Below are 25,755 nucleotides of genomic sequence, written 5' to 3' on the forward strand. Positions count from 1 at the left end.
AATAAGGTCTTTTTGTCTACAACATTGCAACCACTACTGCTACTATTTCAACCATCTCTCCCCTTTCCTTCCACAAGCTCCAATCTAAGGATCCAATCCACTACGATGACTAGTGCCCGAAGAAATTGATACTGTGCAATCAATGCATGGACTTAAAAGATGGGAGCAACAGTCAAGTGCTGGACTGGGAGCTAGCCAACATGGATTGCTGTGTTCAAAAAGGGCGAACTTTTTTCAATCAAAGCTCGGATAAGTATGTGCAACAAGAACAAATTGCAAATCACAGCCTAGAACCTCATGGGAAAGCTATAGTGAGAGCATGAAAGCTTGAGTATCATATTCACTCCTTAACTACCTATCTTCCTCCCGCTAACTTGAAGGTTTGGATTCCTGCATGCCATTTGCATTCCGTGGAGATCTCTATCCAAACAACTGCCTATAATCCAATGTCCTTGTGGCAATGTTAATTCAGGTGCCTGAATCCGATGCAAACCGATGGGAAAGATGAGATAAAGAATCTTGAAGTGCTAGTGTGTAGCTTCTGTGAGAGTTCATGGACTCTACAAATTATGCATCTCCTTGATCTCCTTTGAGCTTCTTCCTTGCCAGAAAGATTTGATTCCTTGCCACGACTCGTGACATCAAAAACTTGAGAAACTTTAAATTGTAACTCACGTCAACACAAATATTTAGAGGCTATGGCGACAGATCATTGGCTAAAAATCTTCGCAACTTAAATTTTTTGTGTGTACATGAGAGAGAGAGAGAGAGAGAGAGAGAGAGAGAGAGAGAGAGAGAGAGAGAGAGCATGCTTTGTAATTGAAGAGTCTCTAGGCAAGCACTTCCGAGACAAGCAAGAACCAAGTAGAGGCAGGGGAGGGGTTAGGGTAGGTTAAACGTTGGACTAGGTTATGTTTGGCCTTAGCTAATGATGTTCACTTAATATATCTGAATTCTCAAAATCCAATGCAGGTTGGTTTTTTCGCATGTGAGTTTTTTAGGTAGAAAATAAGAATATTGGTGTTTGAATCATGGTTATACCACTTGGATTCCAAAAGTTAGGAAAGTATAGCCATTATGATTATGAGCCAATATGACGTTTGAAGGAGGCATTTCCGACTGCGGATCCACCAATGAAAAGTTTTGAGTACATCAATGAACACTGAAAAGAATAGACAGAAGAAACACTAGCTTCTTCAATTTGGGATTCCAATAAATTTGAAAGCATCTTTATGTACAAAGCAAAAAGGGATGCTCCTTATCAGCTACAAAAATGGAATAATCTTACTCCCACAAAATACACAGTCAAGTGGCGAGCCTCATCCATCTACTCTTTGCTCCACCACTTCGCTTTAGTCCTGGTGGTGTGCGCTTGTAAAAACTTTGAAGCAAAAAAATCACATGATATTTTATAGCTTTCAAACTTCAAACTCAGCCCAAGGTAATATGTACAAGTTTTTGATCTAAGCTCTGACTTTGATTGAAATGTATACTTGATTATCGATGATGCTGCAAGATGTCGTTACAATATTTCTTGAAGCTATTGCACTCCTCAACAACAAAATCACTGCTCACACATCAACCATGTTAGTTGCCTAGAGGTTGATAGTTAAGAAATGAAAAGGCATTATAAATGCATGCAAGCAAAAAAATAAAACAGGAAAAACGTGTGATAGTTAAGAAGCATTATAGATGCCTGTAGAAAAAATAAAATTAGGAAAGCCATGATAGTCAAGATAGGAAAACCCTTATAAAGGCAAGCAACTCTCTCTCTCTCTCTCTCTCAGTATACTACTTCCTCCATTCTATGTGCATGAGGTCACCACTGAGGGTCACAGCCCATATGAGATTATATATGATAACATCACGCAGTTCTCTAGGCATGGGCAGATCCTCCTCAACGTGAGCTGAATGGACCCTCCAGTCCTTATCGTGAAGGTTGGCATATCTAGATACTACAGATAAAATATCACTTCTCAATCGATGGATTTGAAATTGTTTTATATTCTTCAGGAGATCAAAGGAAATTTTTTAGTTTTCTTACAAGGATGCTCCAGGTGTTTGCTTGAAGTGGGCATTAATACCTCAGTCGCTTCCATTGGCATTCCCTTTTGAAAGTTCTTGACCATGAATCGACATTCAACAGAGTCCTTTGGCAACAATGAGCTCAATGGACTGTCTTTACCATCAGATTTTTTTATGAAGGACTCCCCCTCTTTGTACTATTGCCATTAGCATCTTCCTCTTGGAAATTTTCAAATCCAGATATGAATTCAGTAAACAAAGAGATTATAGCCCATAGGAACAAAATAAGAGGAGAATGCAGGTAGCCCTGCAAGCCCCTAATTTTGTGGCAAAGAATCATCTTGAAAAAAGTGTTCTTTCAGATTCGATAGCATAGCATAAGAAGCAAGGGAACACTTTCCAGGATATTGACCTGGTAATATTTCCAAATCCTTATAGATGTTACACCCCACACAACGCAATGATTTTCCAATACCTTGAATCCAGTTTGTCTCAAAAGTGGTTCAGTACTCAATGCATTTAGCCTCTCTGTTCTTTACTTTTTTTTAAATCACCATTTCTTCTTCCATCCCATTTACACCATTTCTTCTTCCATCCCACCACACCATTTCTTTATTTGTTTTTTAAATCACCATTTCACACATCCCATTTGCACCAAGACGTAAGGAAAACACCACTATTACAAAAGGAAAGGATTCCAAGAAGTAAAGGACAAGAACGTACTAAATACGCTGCACCATTTGTGGTATGTCCCATCTTGGGCTCCATGGGTAATCTTTATACAGTCTAGCGATTGGCTTCCCCATAGTGTCAAAGTGCTGGAAGACAAAAACAATATGAAAAATAATTGCACAAGTACGAACTGTACTCGAGGTCCAATTTTGCAGCAACCCGGAAAGGATGTATGAGAAACAGCAAAACAGAGAAACCAAAAAAGAACCCCCCCCCGCCAAAAAAAAAAACACACACACACACACATGAAAAAAAAGATCCTGAATTCCTTTTGCAAGACCAGGAATAAACCTCATGAAAATGACGAGGATCCTATCATTGGAACAGTAATTTTGGATACAATTCCAAATAATGAAACAGACAATCTGTAAAGGATCACCTAGCTTTTCAGATAGCAGGTGAGAAAATGGGTATAAGCAGAAGATTGAATGTACCTGAGAACTCTCGAAGGTTAGAGTTGGTTGCTGCTTTGGAAATTGTATTGAAAGAGAGAAATGTACCTGCTTGGTCAAGAACATTCGTAACTACACATGCTAGTCTGCCATATGAAAAGCATTTACATTTTTCAAAGTGGAAGGCCATTTAAACTGATACGGTTTAAAAACAAAGTTCTCTCAATATCAACAAACCTGCAATAGTTCTAGATTTTCAAATTAAATCTGCCTTGATTTCAAAATAGAACTCACTAAGTTTCGGAAATTCACTGCCTTGATGTGGCATGGCCCACATGCTACACGATTTGTACTAAAGGTTGCATCAGTCAGTGGGCATACGTTGAGTACATACATGCATTTGAGCATTGAAAATTACCAACCATATACATTGAATATTGTGAAGATATAGTCAAACGAAGTCGCTTTGTCTCATCAAACAAATCCTTCATGTGAATCAGCCCAATGTGCAATACATAATTCTTCTCCAATTTAAGTTGTGGGCAAATTTCGTTAAGAAATTGAAATATAAGAGGTTTTAATTTTATCAATTGTTAGCAATCAATTTCAGCAGTAATTTGAATTTCAAAATATGACTACGAACCAAGAAATGGCTCTCATTTTATCTCAGCAGCTTATAATCTCAGCCTAGGATGCCAAGTATTTCTGCATTCGTGCAATCATATACAATGAAAACAGCATTTGGGACTGTTTGGTGAAGCTTTACAGTTTAGACAACATCTTTCTGCAGATTTCAATTTGCAATGCTATTTCTGCATAAGTGCAAAATTTGCAGGTTTTCCACACTGGTAGGTGATTTGGAGGTAATTTTCAGTTTGCACTCAATCCCACACTCAAAGCTACAAGCGCTGAAACTTTTAGGCCACATAGGACACTTAGTCCTATGTGACACCTAGGACACTTAGTCCTAGGTCTAGGTACTTGTACCTTGTACTCCTTTGTTTTTTATTATCCAACTTTGACGTGACGGCTAAGGTGTTTATCATCGACTCTTTTGCTACCTGCACTCTCTCTCCTAAGCGATCCTTTAGTGGTATCAGAGCAGTGTTTTTAGATTTATCTCCTGCACCCGGACTCGTATCAGCTCCCTTCAGCTTCACTAACCCTTCAGCTCTGTACAGTCGTACGGTACAGCTCCATACCTGTTTCGTGTGTTTCTGTACTATCGACGTACAGCCGTACTGCATGGTACTTGCGCCGCCGTACAACCTGCACACAGGACGTACGTCGCCGTACATCTCTGTACCTACGCCACTCCGTACATCTCTGTACCTATGCCGCTCCGTACATCTCTGTACCTGTGCCGCCGTACATCACTGTACCTCCGTTCCGTACACTGCAACTATGCACCTCCATCGTACCTGATCTGTACATCGTGCTTATTCCGTACTTGCTTCGTACCAGGATAGCCTGGAATTGAAGTCAACTTGATTTCAATTTCAGCAATTGCCACTTCAGGTTTCAGAGTTATTTTTGATGGCTACAGATGCCTAGTTTATGATCTTCGTGATGACAATGCCATAGTTCTCACTGGCACTTTGCAAAAGGGACTTTATCACCTTGATCATCACTCAGCTGCACTTTCTATTGAAGCATTGGCTATTTCAGATTCACAGCTTACTGAAACTCATCTTTGGCATGAGAGAATGGGCCATCTCAATTATAGAGCTCTTGCAAAGCTACATTCACAGCAGATGGCAAATGATGTACCTCAAACTCACACAGTTTCCAAACATGTGTGTGAGGGTTGTCTTTTGGGTAAGATGCATCGATTTCCTTTTCAAAAGAATTGTCCAAAACTCTCACAAAGGAAAATGCACAATGATGTCTGTGGTCCAATGAGGACAAATGCCATTGGGGGGTACAAGTATTTCATGACTCTCATTGATGATTTCACAAGATATTGCTGGATATATCCTTTAAAAGCCAAATTTGAAGTTTTCTTATGCTTTTAGAGATGGCTGAATATGGTTAAGAATGAATCAGGATGCAAGCTTGCCACCCTCAACACAGATAGGGGGGGAGAGTATATGTTCAAGGAGTTTGATGCCTTTCTGTCTTCACGGGGCATTATTCACTCATGTACTACTCCTTACACTCAGCAAAATCCTGTTTCTGAAAGGAAAAACAAGTCCACAATGGAGATGGCCAGATGCATGCTTAAGGCCAAGTCTTTGCCCAATAAATTTTGGCTTGATGCAGTGATGTGTGCCAACTATGTGCTGAATAGATCACCTACACGGGCATTGCATACTATTACACCTTATGAAGCATGGAAAGGCAAGAAGCCTTCACTTTCACACATGAGAGTTTTTGGGTCTCTTGCATATGTTCATGTACCATCTCAGCTGAGACATAAGCTTGATGACAAGGCAATCAAATGCATATTTATTGGTTACAGCCAGGAGAGCAACCAAATACTGGGAAAATTATTGTCAGTAGAGATGTAATCTTTGCTGAACATTCAGCTTCTCCTCTTGTGGACTGCAAAGCTAAGCCATATGTTGACATGTTTGATGCCTTTGAATCTTGGTTACCTCTGCCATCCTCAAAAGAGGACTTTGACCAGCAACATGAGCCTCCTGCAGGCCCTCCACCAAGCAATAATCAGCCACTACCTCATGCTGATTTGCAGGTTTCTCTTCCGGCACAAAATGATCCCACTATTCATGATGCAATCATTGAAGAAAGAGCTGTCAATAGACAGCAAAGGCAAGTTCCCAGATGGCTTCTTGATACATTGAGGGACAGCAAACAAGATCAGCCTTTTACTGCCCAGACAAGATCAAGGAATAGACTGCATGGTCACTTTCTTCAGTTTGCACTCCTTGCTACATCTTGCAATGAAGAGCCTCTGTGCCATAAAGATGCTTTTGACAGCAAAGAGTGGATGGATGCAATGAGAGCTGAGTTACATTCCATTGCAAAAAATGACACATGGGAATTAGTAGATCTCCCTCCAGGCAAGCATGCCATTGGAACCAGGTGGGTCTACAAATTAAAAAGGAAATCTGATGGCAGCATAGATCAATACAAAGCCCGTCTTGTTGCAAAAGGGTATGCCCAACAACAAGGCATTGACTTTGAGGAGACATTTGCTCCCACATCCACGATTACTACCATTAGATGTGTCATTGCCATTGCAGCCCATCATCATTGGCAAGTGCACCAACTTGACATCAAGACTGCTTTTCTTCATGGGGATCTGCCGGAAGAAGTCTATGTCACACAACCTCCTGGCTTTGAGGTTGTTAATTCTGAAAATAAGGTATGCCGACTTAGAAAAGCCCTTTATGGTTTGAAGCAGGCACCTAGGGCATGGTATGCCAAAATTCATGCACACTTACTATCCCTTGCTTTTCAAAATAGTCCCTCAGAACCCACTCTTTATGTCCGCGGGAGTGGATCTGATTTTTTAGTGCTGATTTTATACGTGGATGATATGCTCATCACGGGCTGAGATACTCAGCAAATTGCAGCTTTCAAGGCTGATTTGCAGCAGATTTTTGACATGTCAGACATGGGACAGCTCCATTATTATTTGGGCATTCAGTTTGCCCATGTTGAGGGGGGTATCATGATGTCTCAGTCCAAGTATATTGGACAGCTCCTTGATCGTTTTCAGTTTGAGGATTGCAAGCCAATCTCTACTCCAGTGGACCCTAGCTTCAAATTCTCAGCTCATGATGGGAGCCCACCATGTGATATCACTCTTTATCAGTAGGCTGTTGGATGCCTTATTTATTTATGTCACACCAGACCTGACTTACAGTATGCAGTATCTCAACTCAGCAAATTCATGCACATGCCCAGTTCACAGCATTGGCAGGCAGTGAAGAGAGTCTTCAGATATCTCAAAGGCACTCAGAATTTAGCCCTCTTCTATGGTGATCAGGGTTCACTTACCATGCATGCTTACACGGATAGTGACTGGGCAGCATGTTCCGACACCAGAGTGTCACATACTGGCAATTGTCTTTTGCTTGGCAATTCATGTATCTCTTGGCTCAGTAAGAAGCAACCTTCATGTTTGGCTTCGACAGTGACTTACAAATCTTGGTATTTGCCAGACATCCTCCACTATTGTCTACACTGACAGCTAGAGTGCTTTGGCCATTGCGTATACCAAGCATATTGAAGTTCACTATCATTATGTTTGGGAGCGGTTGTTAGCAGGAGACATAGAGTTGTCCTATCTTCCCACAGAGGACAACATAGCAGATATGTTTACAAAGGCACTTCCTCATCCCAAGTTCGAAGTCTTTCGACAGGCTTTACACATGGTTCCCTTTGTTAAACGATCTGACATCCCTTGTACATTCATAGGTGGCTATATCCTTTTGGATGAACCTCTGCCACCATGACCAAAAAATACCAGGTATTTTGAGACGTTTCCAAAGTACTTCAGCCCATCCCATGGAGGGGGGTTTGTAGGCCATCCTCTGGTGGTTCTAGTGGATGCCCTATAGGCCATGGTATGAGCCTTGTAGGCATAAATAAAAACACTTATAGTGTTAGTGTCTTTTAGGCCACATAGGACACTTAGTCCTATGTGACACCTAGCACACTTAGTCCTAGGTCTAAGTACTTGTACCTTGAACTCCTTTGTTCTTTATTATCCAACTTTGACGTGACGGCTAAGGCGTTTATCATCAACTCTTTTGCTACCTGCACTCTCTCTCTCCTAAGCGATCCTTCACTCCTTCCACAAGTGGAGATAGGATAGATAGTACGAGGTGTATCTTATCTCAACCCATCTCTTGGGCCAGTTTCAGGAGTACTCTTCAAAGAGTTCCCCTCCCTCTTGGTAATAGATTGATAGGAGCTTGTCATGCCAAATAACAATGCACTTGATGATCATGAGCCATGGCAGACCATTTGGTACTTATTATTATCTACAGTCGTCCAGATGGGAGAGGTTCCGCTTCCTCTGTGGTTTCTTGGGAGGATTTCAAAAACCTTCCACATGATCGTAGACTCCAATTAGTAAGTCACTTCAGAGGAAGTGAAGGGAGAATCCAACATATTGGCTCCTTGGATAGGGTTCTTGTAGGTGACAAGCCTCACTCTAGGTCCACTTGGCTCGGGGTCTTTATGAGCTCAGGGATCCCGCTTTAGGTTATAGCATTGCGAGCACTAGATGGGGATGTCGTGGTCTTCGAGTACTAGATGGGGATGTTCATTCGGGCAACAAGTTGTTCAAGTCTACCGATCATATACTTATGCATATTGCATTTCAGCCTGTCAGGGTTGTAGGTCAAGTGGAGCAGTGTTTTTAGGCTTCATGATGGTATCTAGAGCCTAACCCCGATCAAATTCCCTTGGCTTCATGGAGGACTTGGCTCTACGAGGGTGTCTGCATAAAGTATCTGCAACAGCGATACCCCGGAGAGCGGGTATGGATTGATGCAGGGCACCGAGAGAAGAGCCTCCCCTTCTTTTGCTACACGACCAGTAATGACGCTTATTCTTAGAGGCTAGAAGCCCTCTAGAGCTCCTTATTTGGAGACAGAATTCTGCTGACTTGCAGAAATTCATTTGGAAGAGTCTCTAAAAATTCCTCAAGAATAGAAAAATACTCCTCTTTTGGCTGTCTATTCATGGAGGGATTGCAGTGGAGGTCCGTGTTCGGGGCAAACTCTACTTGCATTTGTTGCCTTTCTGCGGAGGAGTCTATTTAGCATTGCTTATGGGATTGTAGGCAAGCGAGGATCAGCTGGTAGGGGATTGCTGATCACACATACCTTTTCTTTCGCATCTCCACCTCCCTTCGCACAACACCTTCCACCCCACTCAGGGCTTACTCCACCTACCACGATATACGCTTTGATCGGGATCACTCACCTTCTTACTCTGGCCGTCTGTACATACTTCTCGCTTATATTGACTTCATACCCCTTTTAGAGGATCGTGCTGCCCTTGTCACCCGCTCACTACACGAGGCTGCCATTCGCGCCTTTCCCCACACCACCCGCTCCACCCGCCCACCACCCCCTGGAACCGTACCCTGTAATAGTTGGTACGATGATGAGTGTAAAGCCTTACGCCGTCAACTCAGATTCGAAACCAAAAACAGTCTTCCGAGCGCACCAGATACGCTACGTGAATACCGTAGACTGGTACAAAGGAAGAAACTAGACTTCGTTCGTCGAAACGAGGAGCTACTGAACATTTTGTTAGTAACAACTCTAAGGACTTCTGGTGGAGATTTCTAGAAGGACGGTCCCCTCCGCCACTCACTGACACCCAGATCTGGTTTGATTATGCACGCACACTTTATGACATCCCAAATCAGCCAGTCCCTAGCCTCTCACACATGCCTCGTCCCACATCCTGCACCCTGTTCACTAGAGGAGGGGTAAAGGATGCTGTAATGAAACTTCATAATGGCCGAGCGAAGGATCATGAGGGACTATGTACTAAGTTCATTGCATATGGGATTAACCTCCTAGCCCCGATCTTAGCAAAGCTTTTTACTGAAGCGGTTTGTTTGGGATTTCCACACACTTGGACCATTAACACTATCTCACCCATCCACAAGGCAGGGGATCCCATGAGCCCGGAGAACTACAGGACCATTATGATTGGACATGTCATGTCCAAGATTTATGCATCAGTACTTGACTCCGAGGTTAGCAGACTTGCAGAGTGTCGAGGACTCAGAGCAGCAGGACAGGCCGCGTGATCATGGAACCATGGACTACATTCTGACGCTCAGATGTATCATTGAGGAGGCGAGATCACGGAAGTAGAGGGTTTATTGTTGCTTTGTGGATTTTCGCAAGGCATTTGACACAGTCCTGAGAGCCCGCCTCATACGGCGCCTACAGGACTTGGGTTATGACCAGGAGATCATTTGGGCTGTCATGGCACTTCACGAGAGAGTTTCTGGGAGAGTTCGGGTAGGATCCAGGTGGACAAACGAGATCATGAGTACCATCGGGGTCAAACAAGGGTGTCCTTTGTCGCCTACCTTGTTTGGCCTCTACATTGACGAGCTTGAGACAATGATGTAGACACAGGGGGGTGTAGGTTGCTCTCTTGCAGACACGCTGATCCAGATTTTGCTCTATGCAGATGACGTGGCCCTCTTGTCTTCCTCAGCAGAGGGGCTTCACAAACACCTAGACGCACTACAGTCCTTTTGTGAGTCTCATGATTTGAAGGTCAACCTGGGTAAAACCAAGGTCATGATCTTCAATACATCTCGAGCCATCATGCGTCAGGAGCAGTTTACATTTGCGGGGTCATCTGTTGAGATAGTTTCATCATACACTTATCTTGGGGTTATCTTCTCCGGACCGAGCTTCACTATGAGACCCGCGATGCAGGCACGCTTGAGTAGAGGGTATGCCTCATTGGCCAGGCTAGAGAGGCAGTGCTTCCGCTCACACTTTCAGGATCCACGCACCAAGGGGTTGCTTTTTGACTCCTTGGCTCGCCCAGCGAGGATGTACGACAGTCCTTGTTGGGGGCCAGACTTGTCGGATATAGAGTGGGCCCGTGTGGAGCGGCTACAGGTTCTCATGCTATCACGGATGATTCGTGGTAAGTCATCCGTTCATCAAGATCATTCAGGCTGAGTTTGGGTCACACGTTTACAGCTAGATGGTGCATTTCAAGTCATCACATATCTCTACCGAGTTAGGGAATATGGGGATTATACCTCGAGGCGTAGCAGGCTACCATGCATAGCTTTATCCTCTTCTATGGCACTTGCAGCAGGAGGAGATCAGAGGTGCTGGTATGCAAGTACAGAGAGATGGTTTGAGCGACTGGGGCTCCACATGGATAAACTACCTCCCTTCCAGTATAGCATGGATGCTCCGTTCTCCCCTCTTATCACACGAGGTCAACCAGGTTATCCGTGAGGATCTACTACAGCTACACACTTTTGGACCTGGTTGGAACTGAGTGAACTCCCAGTGAAGCTTAGCTTCTACAGAGATCACTTCTTACATATCACAGCGAAGGGTTTCATTGACCTACCAAGATATACACAGATTCACCTACCCCACTCGATGAGGATCTCTCTTGGGTAGTTCTGGGTCTCTTCACACATACTTCGCATCGAGAGCGGCAGAGCAGAGCGACTACCCAGGGAGCGGCGCATATGCACACTATGTGACATACGGGAGGTTGAGACAGAGGAGCATTTCATCTTCAGGTGTCCTGTGTACTATGAGATCCGAGGACGTTTCCACTGCCTCTTCAGAGATAGTTATGGGATTTTAGCCCATTCCCTCTCCTATCCAGACCAGCGGTGTTTGGCAGGTTTCATTCATGAGGCACTTAGACACCGCGAGAGGATACTCCGAGCACGGAGACAGGAGCAGACTTCTTCCTCGGTTGATCCCTCTCAGAGCTCTATAACGGAGTTCTTTCAGCTAGATCACATGGATCCCAACGAGATGAGGCCTCGACATGACCGTGACCCGGAACCCGTGACCCGACAGCTCAGACAGAGGGTCGACACACAGATCACACTTGGAGACATCCCCTCCTTGTTTAGAGTTGGAGCCCGACCGACGGGGTTACAGTAGCCCTGGTTAGACGTAGAGCTACGACCAAGAGACGTGCCAGGACCGCACCTCTGAGTGGCCGACAACACTCTATTGCCGACTTCATGCCTCCACTGCCTCATCCATCCTGATATCTTGCTGTTGCTGGGGATGATGATGATGATGATATTGATGATGATGCTAAGATTGATATATAGTCGACCACCGACATCACTATGTTGTACTTAGGACTTAGTACTGCCATTCTGCATTTTTGGCATTTTGCATTTTGCATTGGTATGGACGCTCGTTTAGTAGCTCCACTACCACAACTCGTTATATCAAGATTTTCACAGTCTCATAGACCCATCGGTCTTCCGAAGACTTTAATAAACTTTCTTTCTTTCTTTCTTTCTTTCTCGAAAAATTCAACCAATGGCCGAGCTGATTTTAAAGGTGCTTTGAGGCCATAATGTTCACGAATTCGTCGAACTTGCTACTTCCTTTGCTTTCATTTGGGGGCACAAGCGGGAGTAATGCAGGTGCACATGCTATTTCATTGACTAGATAGGGCTCATCCTCTCAAGAGACTACACCCCTACTGACCATTCTTTGTCGTACATTCGATAATCTTTTGACTTGGCATTGTATTTGACAAACATTCATTTCTTTTGCTTCTTGAATCCAGTTTGCTTCTGGTGTCTTTGTCGACATGCATCCATGAGTCAGAACCACAAACTCTCAAAGTTTTATGGTCTTACCTGAGTAGGCCTCCAAAGGTGTCTTCCCCACAACTACTTTAGTCATCACCCTATTAAGGGTGTGGACAGCCGTATTAACTGCCTCCGTCCAAGAAGAGCTTGGGACATTCTTGCATCTCAGCTGGCTCAAACCCATCTCTACTATTGCTCGATTCTTTCGCTTTGCCGCCCGGTTCCCTAGGCATCATGCTATCGTCAAATGCCATTTGATGCCATTCTTCTTACAGTAAGCATTGAATTCATAGGACGTGATTTTTCCCCTTGGTCTGTTCTAAAAGCCTTGACTTTCCTTCTTGTTTCTTTATCCACCTTTGTCCTCCATTCTTGGAATGTCTCAAGGGCCAGTGAAATTTTTGAGAAAGGCGATACACCCAAGTCATTCTCCTAAAAGCATCCATAAAGGTGAGAAAATACTTTAACCCTGTAAGTGTTCTTCCTGGCAGTCTATTGGCCCTTAGGAAGCCTCTCTATGTCCGGGAGGTTATCGAACACGTTTTGTTTGATCCAGAGAGGGCTCTCATGGGGAGGGGAAGGCCGAGGGGAAGGCTGAGGGGAAGGTTGAGGGGAACACTGAGGGGAAGGGTGAGGCTGAGGCTGAGGGGAAGGTTGAGGTTGAGGGAAAGGCTAAGGGTCAAGCTGAGGGGAAGGCTGAGGCTGAGGGGAAGGCTCAGGGTAAGGCTGGGGAGAAGGCTGAGGGGAACGCTGAGGTTGAGGGAAAGGCTAAAGTTGAGGAGAAGCCTGGGAGACCTCACGAGAGTTGGGGGACGGTTCACGAGAGTCGGGGGAGGTGCCACCAGACCTGGATAGGTTCGTGCGCACGGATGCCATGGAGGTGGTGGAGCTAGAGGAGGAAGGGTGGAGGTGGCGTCTAGTGGGTCTAGTAGTGTTCTTCACTCTTGCCATTGAATAATGAGAGTTAGGGTTTTTTTTAATGTTTTATAAGGGCCCATCATGTTTTGACATCTCGGATGGGCCCACGGATATCTAAATGAACCACCTCTAGTGGGTCAATGACCCAATACATGGCTCTATAGGGAATGCTGCTTGGTGTTGCTTGCTTTTTATGCAAGCTCTACAACCTTCTTGCTTAGTTGATAGTCGTGGAAGTCTTTCCACCATGCATGCCTTGTGCATCTCCTCTAGAGTGGCGTAGCCAATGTTACCAAACCTCTCATGCATAGTTGAGAAATCTCGGCGGCATCCACTTGTACCTTCATAGCACTTATTTTATATAGTCCCTCTTCTCAACACCTTGAGCAATCAATTTGCCCAATGCTTTGGTTGTGATGACCACTTCATCTTCGTCAAAGATGACTCTCATCTTGTTCTTAGTCAATTGGCTGACAAAGAGTAGATTTTTACAAAGATCTAGGACGTACAAGACCTTTGTTAATACCTTGTCTTCGCCCGTAGTTGTCGTGAATGGGACGCTCCAAATGCCTTGATCGAGCAGCTTCAATTGTCCCCACAGTAATGGATGATCTAGCACTAACTCCAACCAAGTTATTGACCCACTACTTTGTTTTTGTCGTGTTCTTTTCTCGGCATAGCAATCCTCTCCTCCATCAATCACTGCAACTGATTAGCACTTCTCGGTAATTTCAACTAGCACGGGTTTCTCCATGATAACTTTGGCGGCTTCTGATTTGGTCTCGACTCACTCCCTTTCACTTGTCATCTTCTTCTTTTCCATTCAACCTTCCTCTTTCAGCCGTCCTTGGCAAATGTCCTAATTTCTCACAGTAGAAACACTTCTTCTTTGAATCACTTGACTTGTCTTCTTGGAGTCTCCATCAGACTGTTGGCTTTCCCTTCATGAGACAAGCTTTGTCAATGGATCCATCGAACTTCCTCTCCCAAGCTTCTTGCTGCAAGAGAAGGGACACTGGCTCTCCAAAAGTGACTGGTGCTAACAGTTGCCCTGCAATCATGGTCGTGACTCGTTAGGAAACCTTGGGGAGCATATCAAGCAAAAGCCTTGCAATTTGATCCGAATCCACTTGTTCGCCGACTGAGGAGAGTTGACCCCTCACCACCTTCATCTTGATCGTGTACTAAGTCCCCCTCATCCATGTGCATATTGTCAAGCTCTGTGTTGAGGTTGAGGGTTCTTGCAACATTGTTGAACTCGTACATGTCCTTACCGTTGCCCTGCAATTATGGCTGTTTTACGAAACCATGGGGAGCATGCCAAGCAAAAGCTTTGCAATCTGATCTGAATCCACTTGTTTGCCTACTGAAGAGAGTTGATCCCTCACCACCTTCATCTTGGTGATGTGATCGTGTACTGAGTCCCCCTCATCCATGTGCATATTGTGGAGCTCTATCTTAAGGTCAAGGATTCTTGCAACATTATTGAATGAATACATTTCATTTAGGAGAGTCCATGCTTGAAATGCTTTGTCGCAAGCTGAATGTGCGTGAGGACGCAATCTCCAGTCGTGCCAATGATTGTGGCAAGGGCCTTTGCATCCCGCAATACCCGATCTCTATCCGACCCCCGTTGCATTCTTGATGTCTTGAGGCTTTAGCTCCACTCTTGTCCTAATCTTCCGACAAGGTGTCTCCTAATCTTCATCTTCAAAAAATGATAATTTGTCCCATCGAGCTTTCCTAATCCCAAAATCTTGGGATGGGAAGTTTACTTGCCATGACGAGGATGTGAAAAGCTTATAATGGAGAGTGAGACTTTTCTAAAACTAGAAACTGAGATTTACTCCTAAAAAATGTATCATCTCTTTCTTTGGGAGGAGCTCCTTCCTTCAGGGCTAAGGGATATCACAAGAGTTGCTAATGAGGCTCTAATACCATGTCAGAATTTCAAGTAGTGAAGTATGATCACCTAAGTCCTACCCACAGTTTGTGCAATACTTGCATGTACAGGGGATTTCAGAGCATCATCTATCCAGCTTTTTGTCTCGTTTTGGGAGATCTATAGGGCCAAGAAAGTCTCATACTTTCTTTGGCTAACTATTCATAGAGGTCGCCCATCATGAAGTTTCATCATAATAGTCCTTCACACACACCCTAGTGAAGAGTGTGAAGGATGTGGGGCGAGATATGTGTTAGAGATCAAGAGCTGGCTGATTTGAAATATCATAAAGTGTGCGTGCATAATTATGTCACACTTGAGTGTCAATGATTGAGTGGTGAAAGGGACCGCTCCTCTAGAAATCTCCACCAGAAGTCCTTAGAGTTGTTACTAAACAAAATATTTAGTAGTTCGTTCTCGTTTCGGCGGACGAATCTAGCTTCTTCCTACATACCAATCGACGATACTCACGTAGCGTCTCTGGTTCGTTCGGGAGGTGGTTTTTGGTTTTGAATCTAAGTTGATGGCGTAAAGCCTTGCACTCATCATCGTAGCAACTATTACAAGGGACGGTCCCATGTGGTGGTGGACGGGTGGAGCGAGTAGTGTGAGGAAAAGCGTGAAGGGCACCCTCGTGTAGTGAACGGGTGACCAAAGCAGCACGGTCCTCTAGTAAGGGTATAAAATCAATATATGTGAGAAGTATGTAAAGGCGAGCTGAATATATAGGCAAGAGGCTACGGTCAAAATGTATGTCATGATAAGTGGTGTGAATAATCCCTGGTGTGGGAGGTACCGTGAGATGGGATGTAGAGATACTAAAAAAGAGGTATATGTGGTCAGCCCCAGGAGGACAGGGTGCAATAGTAAGACTAGTGATACGAGAGGTGAAGGCAGGGGATCCCAGGATGTAATCAACAACGCTAGAGCCCCGTCCATGTGGGAAGCACGTAAAACAACCCAAGGAGGGCCATCTATCAAGACCATTATAAATTATACGATCATGCATCCTACCTTGATCCAACAGGGCCTACCCGTAAGATGTGACCGGACCCCATCTATCAGCTGAAACTCGCATCATACCTTCATCCTCAAGCTTAATGTCTAGCAATAAAACTGAATCGTCTCTGAAGTTGAGAAGTGGTACGTGACAAGCCCATGTCCTCGCATTCAAGGCCCCAACAAGGAGGACTTCCCTGCGACTCGAGAGGTCGACAATGTCATAGTATAGAGCTCCATACAATGATGTCTATGTCTCCTCCCAGACATCAGGAGCAAAGTGTGAGGTCTCAGGAGGGAAATAGCATACTGCAACAAACAAATCCCGGCTATCTGTGTGTCAGTTTCAGATCCAAAGAAATCTGGAGTGTGTATCTCTCCGCTCTACTGAGATGGTCCCCAGAAGAGTAAACTTGTAAAGAACTGCTACTCCTCCCAATCCTCATACTCCCCCTGTGTCCCTCGTCTCATGTATGTGGGCAAACTCCCATGTATACCTGCTGACTATTGGTGGTGGGCGCTCTACACTCTGATGTGTGTCTGTATAAAAGACTATGTCATGACCTATATAGGATTTCGAGAAGTCCCTTGGTTTTGACCATAAGGTTTCATTACTGTTCCAAATGGTACAGGATAGGGTCTTGGTATGCTAAATCTCATAGACCCGGCCTCCCTATGTGGGAGAAGGGATAGGTGCTTGATGGGGGGGCCTATAAGGAGTCGTCCATCTCGAACTACTACCCACTTCAAATCCTTGAGGGCCTGATTCCACTGTTGCATCAGAGTGCGCCTCTCCTCAACTTGCAAGGGGGTGAGATCCTCATCCATGGATATTGATGGCTAGTCCCGTAAGACTGATCTACACCGTAGAGCCGAGAGTCGTGCCTGGGTATCATGGAATCGTATGATAAGGACCTACTCTCAATTGGGATCCCTCCCTACCCACCATGCCCTCTCAATCCTATGCTCAGCTACCCCAAGAGTAGTGGCCACAAATGCAGTCGCATCACTCATCGGTGTAGCCTCGGTGTGTGGAATACCACGGACTCTGATGTTGAAACTTGAGAACCTTACTGGCTCTTTGCTGCTGCAACACGAGAGTGGCTGAAACGCTTGCCTTCGCAGGTTCACGTTTGGCCACGTCCACCCATCTGGATGTCTCCTCGATTACAGACTGTATGCTTCCAATCTATGCCTCGACCACTGGGGTACTCCCTGGGACTGCATGGATGGCTGCTACCTCCTGTCGAAGCTGCAAGATGTCCTGTCCGAACCCCTGGATGAAGCCAACCTACTCTTGAATGACTCGGGCTTGCTCCAGGGTGAAACGGGCTTGCTCCTGTGCGAAGCGAGTCAACTCCATCTCGCGTACACGAATGCTGTGTACCTCCATGAGCAGAGACCCCCACACACCTAGGGATGGGTCAACTAGTCCTCGCCCAACTGAAAGGGTTGTGGTACAAAGCTAGGAGAGTGTGGCAAAAAGGTGGACAGTGACTGGGGCTGGGCTAATTGTGTGAAATAAGGGGATGTCTGGGGCATGGGTGGGGTGATACCAGGTGAGTGTGGGAGAGATGCCTGGCTGAGAGGGAGAGGGGAAAGAAAGGTCGAGTAGTAGTGTGGGACAGTGTATGACACCTCCGATGTAGGTGACATAGGTAATGAAGCAAATGGGAAGACTATAACTGTGGCGGGAGAAGGAGAGGAATTCAACCCCTCTCTCACGGGAGAAGAGGAGGAAGTCAATGTTGAAACTCTTGTCAAGGGTATGTCTGTAGATGAAGTAGTCGGAGTGGATGTGACTATAGATGAAGCCTTGGCTTCCATTTCGAAAGCGGACTGATGTTGTCCTATAGCTTTCTCGTGTGTTTTTTTTTCAGGTCTTAGCGCGGGGGCATGATGAGCCCCCCCATTGTCGGAAGGAAGGATGTCATTAGAGGAGGGTGATGAGGAGGGCGCTTGGAGAAGATGTGCGGGCGGAGAGAGGATATAGGTGCGCAGGGAGGAGTTGCGCGGGCAGGGAGGGGCTGTGTAGAGGAGGGGAGTGGAGACGGAGGGGAGCAGATGGGAGGGGCGACGGGGGGAGCAGGCAGAGGAGCAGATGGGAGGGGCGAGCGGAGGAGCAGGCAGGGGGAGGCGGAGAAGCAGACAGGGGGGAGGTAGAGGAGTCGACGGTGGGAGGCGGAGGAGCAGACAGGGGGAGGCGGAGGATGTAATTTTTTGCAGATATAATTTTTTGAGTTTAGTGTCAGGGAGAATAATATTCATGCTCAAACTAATGAGTTGAGTGAACCATGTACTTCTAGGAACAAAAAGCCATCCATACTCAGCATGTGGGATGAATGACAATAGAACTCAAGGGTGTAGAGGGACGTAGGATAAGGATGGTATGGGATAGATATAGGGTAGTTAAAAAGTAGTTACGTTTGTGAAAAAGCATAAAAGGCCATAGCCCTAAACGTTGTGGGCAGCTTCTTGTTTTGGTTATGGAAGCTAGGTCATAGCCCTCAACCGTTTCCCTTTCCCTCCAGCGATTTCATTTGGCGATCACAATGGGATAACATATACCGTTGTAAGACTAGAATAAGTCCAATCATACAAATTTAGATTTTTTGTTGTTCTAAAGACCAAAAAACATGCATATGCTTTTGGTAGAGAGAGATCACGGGCCTATGGGATTTGCAAAGTACACAGAAAAGCGAAATCATACAAGCCTTAGTGGGCTGAAGCAAAGGGTACGCTAGGACGCTTGTTTAGTACTAATCATAATCATAGAAAAAAAAGTCAACTACAACTGCAGAGTAGGCCATATCAATCAGTCTATCCAAGCGCTGGGATGAAACCGAACCTTGGTACAGTGATGGCTCTCTATCAATCAGTATATCCAAGCGCTAAGACGAAACCGAAGCCTGGTACAGTGATGGCTCTCTGGTGGGCTGCGAAGTTGTCTCGTATTTGCGTCTATCCAACTGTCTCGCACTGCAGTGGGGAACGCAGTCTCCTCGCTCTTTGGACTCTCTGGGTCTATGTCACACATGTGGTCTCTGCGTCCCTCTCTCGGTGGTACTGTGCTGGCTGCTCATCCAAACTGCTCTCATATCGGCTAGCTGCTCCTCCTCCACCCCATTGTGTCCGGGGGCTAACTCAAATGTATAGAAGTCTGTAATGTGTCACTGTGCTCGGTCATCCTCTATGTCCTGTAGTGGTCTGACCATCCCCTGTTGCTCTCTGATCTGTCGTAGAAGCATCTCCATGTGTCGCTGCATCTCCATCAGATAAAGCCCGATACAGACCTGATCATGGAAATGGATCAGTTGTGACAAAGGACCGAAGCCACTCCCCTCTAGGTAGAGACAGTGGTAGTGTCCCCGAATCTCATAGTAGGTTGGGCAAACACAAAGAAAATGATCCTCTGTCTCAACCACCCCCAGCGTACATAGCATGCAGACTCGCTGCTCTTTGGGTATACTTGCTACTCTCCCTGCCTCGATCCTCAGCGGATGGGACGAAACCCGCCTCTGACCAATGGCAATCCTCAGTGCATGGGAGACTCCTCTATCCTCCAGATACTGGGGTCTGATAATGAATCCCTCCTCTGATACTCTCAGGAAGTGGTCACGATAAAATTGGATCTTGGTGGGGAGCTCATGGTCCTCCCCCCAAGTCCGGGATGTGTGAAGCTGGGGAGGTCTAAACGTATGATACGGTTGATCTCATGTCGCGAGATCGACTCATGAGGTGCATCCATGCTGTACTGAAAGGGGGGAAGCCTGTCCATCTGGATACCGTGCCTAGCAAGCCATGTAGATATACTTTCATACCATGTGTTTGCCCCGCTCTCTACGAGTCGTCTGGATGACTCTAGGGCCAACCTCAGATGTCTCCAATGGAGTAAGTCCCAGACTCTCTGGATGAAAGTCACTGTCTGAAAGATGGCATCAACCTGAAGAGGTATCATGGCAAACTCTACCTGTACTATCTCATGTGGAATTGAGGGCTTACATCGGATCATCCTGGATCCCATCGTCACCTATAGCCGCTCGAAGCTCCTCCAATCTGTCCTCGGAAGATCGAACCCCCAGAAAGGTAGTGCAATCGGCCGCACTAGTGTGTCAAAAAGCCAGCCCTCGGTGGATCCTGGAAGTGCGCTTGGAAACACTGTCGCTTTAGTCTAGCCAAAGCACTACGCCCTCGTGTGAGCCGTGCCTGGGCTGCATGTTTCATCATGAGGATGGGTCATGTGAAGACTGCTCCCAAATATGTGTATGACTGCACTATCTCCACTCGCTCACCACGATAGGTGAAACTAAGTCGGTGAGTCACTGCTCGTGAGGTGTTGAAGATCATAACCTTAGTTTTCCCAAGGTTGACCGTCAAATCTCTCTTTGCAAAACATTTCTAATGCCTCCAGATCTCTCTATAGCCCCTCTGCTGAAGAGGATATAAGGACTATATCATCAGCACATAACAATATCTGTATGAGGAGATCCCCTAGTAATGAGCCCTCGCCACCTACACGATCTATGAAAGATGTGATCTCATCAATATAGAGTCCAAAGAGAGTCGGTGAGAGAGGGCAGCCCTGCTTCACCCCAATGGTGCTCTCGCCCCAATCCGATAGACTCCTTGGGGCACGGGCCCTACCTCTGACTGACTCATATAAGCTCATCACACCCCAAATCAGCATCTTTGGGATCTACATCTCCTATAGTCTCCTGATCATGCAGGATCGTGGAACAGTGTTGAAGGCCTTTCGAAAGTCTACGAAGCATGTGTAGACTCTCTGAGGTCTGGACCTCGCCTCCTCAATGATAGCCCTCAGAGTGAAAATGTGGTCTAGAGTAGAGTGCTGCCTCCCGAATCCTGCCTACCCTAGTGTTCTCTACCCATGTGCCTCTATATGATTGTTGATCTCTCTCTCTCCAGTACCGATCCATGGATCTTGGCCAATGTGTGGCCAATCATGAGGGTGCGATAGTTCTCAGTGTCCGTGAGGTCTCCTACTTTGTGTATCGGTATGATAGTAGTGGTGCTCCATGTTGGTGGGAAGCCGTTACAAACTGCAAGGTTAAACATATGAGCAAGGATCGGTGCTAGGACCTCCTGCCCATGTGCGAAGTGCTCTGTCTGAAGGCCTTCGTGATCCTGTGCTTTTCGGTTGTGGAGCCGGTGAAGTGCAGCCTGCACATTCTGTGTAGTGAATAGATGACATGTAGTGGGCCTAGGCATAGAGAACATGTTTGGCAGTGTCTACCTCCGAACAGCATATAAGGAGCATGCATAAGTGTGCCACACGCTGGGATCAGTGATGGGGATGGGTGGCTTCCCCTCTGAGAGGAATCCCCACCTAGTGGTTGGGTCTCCTCCACGAAATGATCTGATGATCTCATCCATCCTATGTGTGAGGAAGGCTCGTCTCTTGCCGCGAGTCAACCGTTGAAAGATCCTATGTGCCTCATGTGACATCAACTGACCCAAGGCTCGCTCCCATGTGAGGTGGGCTCACATCTCTCTGCACTCATCATCAAACCAAGGGTTTTGAGGCATCTTCTCATCTTGTACCCGTGAAGATCGGATCGTAGGAAAGGATCTGGTGGCAACATCCTGTATCACTATGACAAGGGTGGCTGCGGCGTGGGCAAGGTCTAAATCAGCCTCTAATAAGGCCTGGAGCTCTTTGGCTAGGTGACACACATGCACTGGATCAAGGGCACGGTCAAAGTGGATCTGGGTACGGGTAGTGATAGGAACTCTTCCTGTGCCTGGTGTAGTAGCAAGAACATCGAAGGCCAGATATGAGTGGTCGGCTCCAAGGGATGGGGGGAGGTATGGTGAGCTCATGTATCCGTGAGACGAAAGCAGATGGGCCCAGTAGGTAGTTCACTGTGCTAGTCCCACCTCCATGTAGGAAGCATGTGAATCCCTCAGATGATGGCCATCTCTAAAGGCCATTGTAGATGATGAGGTTGTGGACAGCTCCCAACTCAAGCAAGTGTCGCCTGTGTATTGTCACATATGAAGTATCTGCAGAAAGTCTCTGAATCCCAAGTTCTGCTGCATCTATCGGTCGGGCATCTAGTAGCTGCACTCGTATCCACATGTGACGTGCATGTTCCTCTCTCCGTACCACAGATATGAGTGGTCTCAAGTGTGTTTTGAATAGCATAGCTACACCTCCAGAGCCTCGTACTCTACTATCTCTCCTCATTTCTCTCCTATGAGCAGACTCCCAAATGTACCCTGTCACTGTGGGCAGCCCTCTCTCTGGGCTCTCATGTGTCTCAGTGTAGAAGATGATGTCTCTGCCTATGTATGACTCCGAGAAGCCACCTGGGTCGGACCAAAGTGTACCATTACAGTTCCATACATCCATACTCAACTTGTTTTGTGCACTCCTCTCCTGGCTCTGACACCGTCATAGTTCACCCTCTTCCTTCTCCCTTGTCCCCTCTGTCAGCTCTTTCTCGAATAATCACTTTGTCATCCTTGTAGGCAGCCCATTTCCCTGCTTCCCTTGCTGCCATGACCCGTGTCATGCCTTCCCTTCTATGTTCCTATTGTAGAAGGGTGAGGTCATCATCCAAGTAGATCTTGGTCCTTCAAGGATGCTCACATGCTCATAAGGTTGGGCCTATCAATTGCAGTCCGAAGTTTCAGCACTAACGGTCTTGTTTGTATCTCCGTCTTCACGACCCTCCAAGCTGCCTCACATGTGAGGTTGACTCCCATCTTTGCAAATAGGGCTTGAGCATCTACCATTGGGGTGTCTCCCACTATGAAACCTCTAACTAGAACATTCATTGCTTTATTGGCTCATCTCTTCTCTTCCTCTAGTGTCTCAGAAATGAATATTTTTTTGGGAGCTGCTCATCCGTTTTTAACAACTTCTGTCCATTCAAGCATCACTTCTTTCCCTTTGTCGAGCTGTTGTGCAAATTCAGCATGCTTACCATTCCTTGAAGTCTGGCCTCCATCTCTTTCTTAAGAGCTGCATTTTCTGCTTTGAGCTCATCCATAACTTTGCAGCCACCATCTGATGTTGTTTGCTTGGCCTTCATTTGTTGTAACTCAGTCCCCAATGTGTATAATTGGTCTTGTAGCTTGGTCTTCTCATTTTCCCATTCTACTCTCTCCTTCTCCCATTCTTCTTTCTTGGCTTTCTCCTTTCTCCATTTCTCTTGTACCTTGCCACCTCGTTTCCGAATCTCAGCCACTGTTTTGTCCACGCGTGCTTTCTCAGCCAATAGGGCCACATTGGTGGCCTCCAAGCTGTCTATTTTTTCTATCAACACGAGGCAGATTTTGTTGAGGCATGTGAGTACTTCTGTAGTGCCTTTGTGAGCTGTCCTTGTAGAAAGGGCTGCCATGGCTGTCTCCAAAGCTAGTTTGCCCCATGTGTCTTCTACTCCCGCTCTTGTAGGCATGGTGCTTCAATCGAATAGTGCTTTTCTGCCCTTCCTTCACGTCCCCATCCCTGTCCCCACTTTCATTGTAGTGTGGCTGAGGCCTTCTTTCCCTTGTTTTTTTTTTTTTCCCAGCTTGAGGTCGAGGTGTGGAGGCGCAGCAAATGGAGCTGAGGACCTGGGGAGCTGTCTGAAGGCTGGCAAAGTGGGCTGAGGGCTGAGGTCTAGTGGAGGTGGCAAAGGGCTAGCGGGGTGGACTGAGGAGGTAGCGGGGTGGAGAGGCAAGCTGAGGCGAAGAGGTAGAGCAAGGCAGGGAGGCAAGGCGAAGAGGGGAGCAGCAAGGGATGACGCAATGGAACAGTAGAGCAGGGCAATGGCGTGGGGCAATGGCACACCAGAGCAGCAGTGTCGCCCGGGGCAGCAGCAGCAGCAGCGTTGAAAAAGACAAATACCCCTCAAGAAAACTATATTTCAAACACTACAGAATAACAGTCTTTTATCCTTCTTGATTGGCTTGCTTGATGGTGCAAATGTAATTATTCATATTCCGGCAACAATAACATTAAGATAATCGCAAAACGAATGGAGAAGGCCATGCTCAATTGTAATCGAGCCACCGACTTCACTGATGTCCAATTCAAGCCTGCGCATCGAGCCCTTAAAATAATCAACAAAAATACCGCTACTTAATTGTCGCGAGTCCCAAACATTGCCATTCGCCACAACTGCATTGGAATAGACTTCAGGGCTGTGCAAAATCACCGATCGCACTGAAAACTCTCTGCAATTACACCTCGTCAAGCATCAACACAAACGCAGAAATGCAAATTGTGCGGCAATAAGGATCATCTAGCCTTGAGAAAGCACATGAAGAAAGAAGCCAGGGAAGCGACTGTTTGAAGCAGACTAAGAATGAAGCAAAAAGCAATAAAGGCCATGCAGCATCAAAGCGAGCATCGTTCAAGTAACAACAAAAGCAAGGAAGCAGGCCAATTGTCAAGGCAAATTGCATTGAGGACCAATGAAGCAAGATCGTCCAATTTTGAAGTAAATAGTAAAGTTTTCCATTCAAATTCAACCAAAGGTGGGAGAGTGAAAGCTCTATCCCTGGCTTCTACAATATAAATAAACAACCATGGGGGTAGTCTAGAATTTTAAAGTAAGAAGGAATTTATTCCATTCAAATTAAACTAGAGTGGGAAAGTGAGAACGACCTTCTACGATTGATTTGTTCTTCTGATACAGTCATTGGAATCTAATGAAAACTACTCATTTGCAAGGACACCATTTTTTATTGCATGGCACTCCCCATCCATATAGATAGCCTTGACAAAATTAAGGTATCTCACAGCTTTACAAACCTTGAGGCCTAAACTTCTAACCATGGTTGGTTCATAGGATTCTAGTGGTCTTGGTAAGCCTGTGGATCAAGACAACATGGCTGCTTTGAGAAGCATGTGAAGTGTGGCATATGTGATTCGCACTCTGTAAGGTATTTTCTTTTGAACACCTACTCCATAAGCAGCATGGCATATCACCCATACCTCATGGTTTAGCTTAATCTTCATGTTGTTTCAGTTCATAATGCCTACCCCACTTAAACCTTCTTCCATTTTAAAGGATCAAAGGAGGATCCCTTCTTTGCAGGGTGAGCTGTTAACAAGCATTGGTGTCCTTAAGCACAAATTGGAAGAGCAAGATGCAGAAGCATCTAATGAAATTAGTTAATGTTTTTGAAACTTGGGGCATGACGGCACCATTCTACCTTCCCTAAAAATTTTACATTGAGTTACGAATCTTGCAAGTCATAAAGCTGACATGTCATACATCAAAAACAGGCATTGTATTCAAGTGCATAAAAATAAAAAATTATTCCAGATTTATAAGAGAGATCAGAACATGGGAAAGAGAAAGCACATTGATACTAAGAATAAAGCATAATTTTGGCCGACAGCATATACCAAGAAAACGAAGATGCCCGATGAAGCAAGTACTGATGCCCTTCTGCAAAAAGTCTGTGGCATAACCAATGATTAGTTTAATGAATGTCCTTGAGCCTCAACACAAACA

At 45.7% G+C, this 25,755-nt stretch overlaps 1 protein-coding gene across 3 annotated transcripts in view; it reads right to left on the reverse strand.

Moving 5' to 3' along the window:
• Positions 1-1,206: 1,206 nt before the first annotated feature.
• LOC147896413 (BRCA1-A complex subunit BRE-like protein) overlaps positions 1,207-25,755 on the reverse strand; it is a 75,582-nt gene continuing 51,033 nt past the window's right edge. For all 3 annotated transcript variants that reach the window (XM_087382605.1, XM_087382603.1, XM_087382606.1), the window contains exons 10-13: positions 25,647-25,700; positions 3,192-3,257; positions 2,749-2,843; positions 1,207-1,567 (exon numbers count right to left, since the gene is read on the reverse strand). In XM_087382605.1, coding sequence (XP_087238731.1) covers positions 1,498-1,567; positions 2,749-2,843; positions 3,192-3,257; positions 25,647-25,700 — 285 coding nt within the window. In that variant the 3' untranslated portion in view covers positions 1,207-1,497. The remainder of the gene's footprint in view (positions 1,568-2,748; positions 2,844-3,191; positions 3,258-25,646; positions 25,701-25,755) is intronic.

This window comes from Dipteris shenzhenensis, chromosome 12 (genome assembly GCF_047967505.1).
Source record: "Dipteris shenzhenensis isolate YYH24624 ecotype China chromosome 12, Dip_SZ_1.0, whole genome shotgun sequence".
Taxonomy (NCBI): Eukaryota; Viridiplantae; Streptophyta; class Polypodiopsida; order Gleicheniales; family Dipteridaceae; genus Dipteris; species Dipteris shenzhenensis.